The sequence below is a fragment of the Apteryx rowi genome, unplaced genomic scaffold (assembly GCF_003343035.1).
Source record: "Apteryx rowi isolate R43461 unplaced genomic scaffold, aptRow1 scaffold_555, whole genome shotgun sequence".
In the NCBI taxonomy this organism is placed as follows: domain Eukaryota; kingdom Metazoa; phylum Chordata; class Aves; order Apterygiformes; family Apterygidae; genus Apteryx; species Apteryx rowi.
In genome coordinates, this window is record NW_020450822.1 from 474327 (window position 1) to 476220 (window position 1894).

The 1894-nt window shown below is 67.9% G+C and overlaps 1 protein-coding gene across 1 annotated transcript; it reads left to right on the forward strand.

Moving 5' to 3' along the window:
- The first annotated feature begins 276 nt into the window (after window positions 1–276).
- Window positions 277–1366, forward strand: PTCRA (pre T cell antigen receptor alpha). The gene is made up of 4 exons (XM_026081579.1): window positions 277–328; window positions 553–907; window positions 1007–1065; window positions 1201–1366. Exons 1-4 carry the CDS (start codon window positions 277–279, stop codon window positions 1308–1310), a joined length of 576 nt encoding a protein of 191 aa, XP_025937364.1. The 3' UTR covers window positions 1311–1366.
- Window positions 1367–1894: the final 528 nt, after the last annotated feature.

The window sequence follows — 1894 nt, forward strand, 5'->3', positions numbered from 1 at the left end:
GGGGATGGGGTGGTAACCACTGGTGTTTTGGGGGGGATGGGGCGGCATCACTGTTTGGGGGGACACGCTCCCCTTGGTGCCAGGGGTCAGCACCACCAATGCTGCAGGACAGCAGTGCAGCTGCAAGGCGAAAGTGGGTGCTGGCCCCCATGCCCCCAAGGCTGCCTCTGCCCCCCTTGCCCCGACAGCAGGCTGGGCTGCCCCCCCCCAGCCCACTGACACACAGGTGTGAGCAACGGTTACAGGGCAGCCCCCCGGCAGCCCCACACCGCCGCCATGGGGGTGGCCGGGCTGCTCCTGCTCGCCACCCTGCTCCAGCTCCTGCCCTGTGAGTACCCCGGCCGGGGGGCATGAGGCCAAGGCACCCTTCAAGGCCAGGGCCGAATGGGGGCCCCGGGCTGTGGGCTTTGGGGATGGCGGTCTGGGTGCCACCGAGCCCACGGGCGAAGGCCAGGTGGCAAAGTGGGGGGCAGCTGGGTGGGGGCCCATGGCAGGGGAGGGGATGCGCTGGGGCCACAGGAGCCCCTAATGTTCCCCCCCCCATTTCCCCAGCCCTCGGAGCAGCAGGCCCCTTTCCCACGCTGGCCCCTCCGCTGACCATGGTGGTGAACGGGCAGCGGCGGCGGCTGGTGGCCTGCGTGGTGAGCGACCTGCCGCCAGGCTCCCGCGACGCCGTCTGGATTTCCAGCGGCGACGGCAGCACCCTGGGCGCCTTTGCCTATGGGGTGTCCCACAGGACCGACGGCACCGCCAGCACCGTTTCCGTCCTCCCTGCTGACAGCGACGCGCTTGCCTGCCACGTCGGGCCCGACCGGACCGTGCCGGCGCACAGCTCTGAGCCCCTCCACATCACCGGTATGGCCCTGGCTCCCGCTGCTGGGCCGTGGGCTGGTGGTGGGGAGCGGGCGTGAGGGCCGCCGAGGTGAAGTGCTGCGGCCCCTCCGCAGGAAGGGGGTTGTGGTGGGCCCCGCTCGCGCACCTGGCTTCGGGCCCCTTCCTGCCCCAGCTGCTCTCTGTGCCCTGCAGGAGACACCGAGGCAGAGCTATGTCCGGGGGCCCCCGCTGGTGAGTCTCCCCCCTTCTGTGTCCCCATGAGCCTAACGCCAGCAGGGATACTGGGGGGGGGATACTGCGAAGGAACCCCCTGGCTGGCTTAGGGTGGGGAGGCAGGGGGCTGCGCTGAGGCTCCTTCCCTCGCAGCGCCGCGCGCCTGCGCTGCCGCAGCCCTGCTCATGGCCATCCGGGTGCTGCTGCTGAAGGTGCTGCTCTTCGACGCCCTCCTCACCTCCGTCCTCCTCGCCACGGCATGAGGCCCCCCCAGGGCCAGTGCGGGGGGGGCCTCGGCCTGGAGGGGCAGGGACCCCACACCGACCCTGGAGGCACCCCAAGTATTTGGGGGGGGGGAGGGAGCAGACCCCGGAGTGCTGTAGGGGGGTAGAGACCCAAAATAGTTTGGAGGGACAAGGAGGGCACCCCACATTTTTGTGGGGAGGAGGAACCCTAATTATGCGGGGGGCAGGAAGGGACCCCAAATTATTTGAGGGATGGGGCAGACCCCCACATTTTGGGGGGGAGGAGGGACCCCAAATTATTTGAAGGATAGGGACAGACCCCCACATTTTGGGGGGGGGAGGAGGGACCCCAAATTTTCTGTGGGACAGGGATGGACTCCCACATTTTGTGGGGGAGGGACCCCAAATTTTTTGAGGGACAGGGGCAGACCCCCACATTTTTTGGGGGGGAGGGACCCCAAATTATTTGTGGGACAGGGGTGGACTCCCACATTTTGTGGGGGAGGGACCCCAAATTATTTGAGGGACAGGGGCGGACCCCCACATTTTTGTGGGGGAAGGACCCCCAGTTCTTGCGGAGGAGGGGGCAGGTCTTAGCCCCC

What these genes read in the sequence shown, in the direction of transcription:
- PTCRA (XM_026081579.1), top strand. Translation starts at nt 277, where the DNA reads ATGGGGGTGGCCGGGCTGCTCCTGCTCGCCACCCTGCTCCAGCTCCTG. An exon ending in GCTGGTGGTGGGGAGCGGGC is followed by an intron (nt 908 to 1,006) that starts GTGAGGGCCGCC and finishes TTCCTGCCCCAG; the next exon opens with CTGCTCTCTGTGCCCTGCAG. An exon ending in ATGTCCGGGGGCCCCCGCTG is followed by an intron (nt 1,066 to 1,200) that starts GTGAGTCTCCCC and finishes CTTCCCTCGCAG; the next exon opens with CGCCGCGCGCCTGCGCTGCC.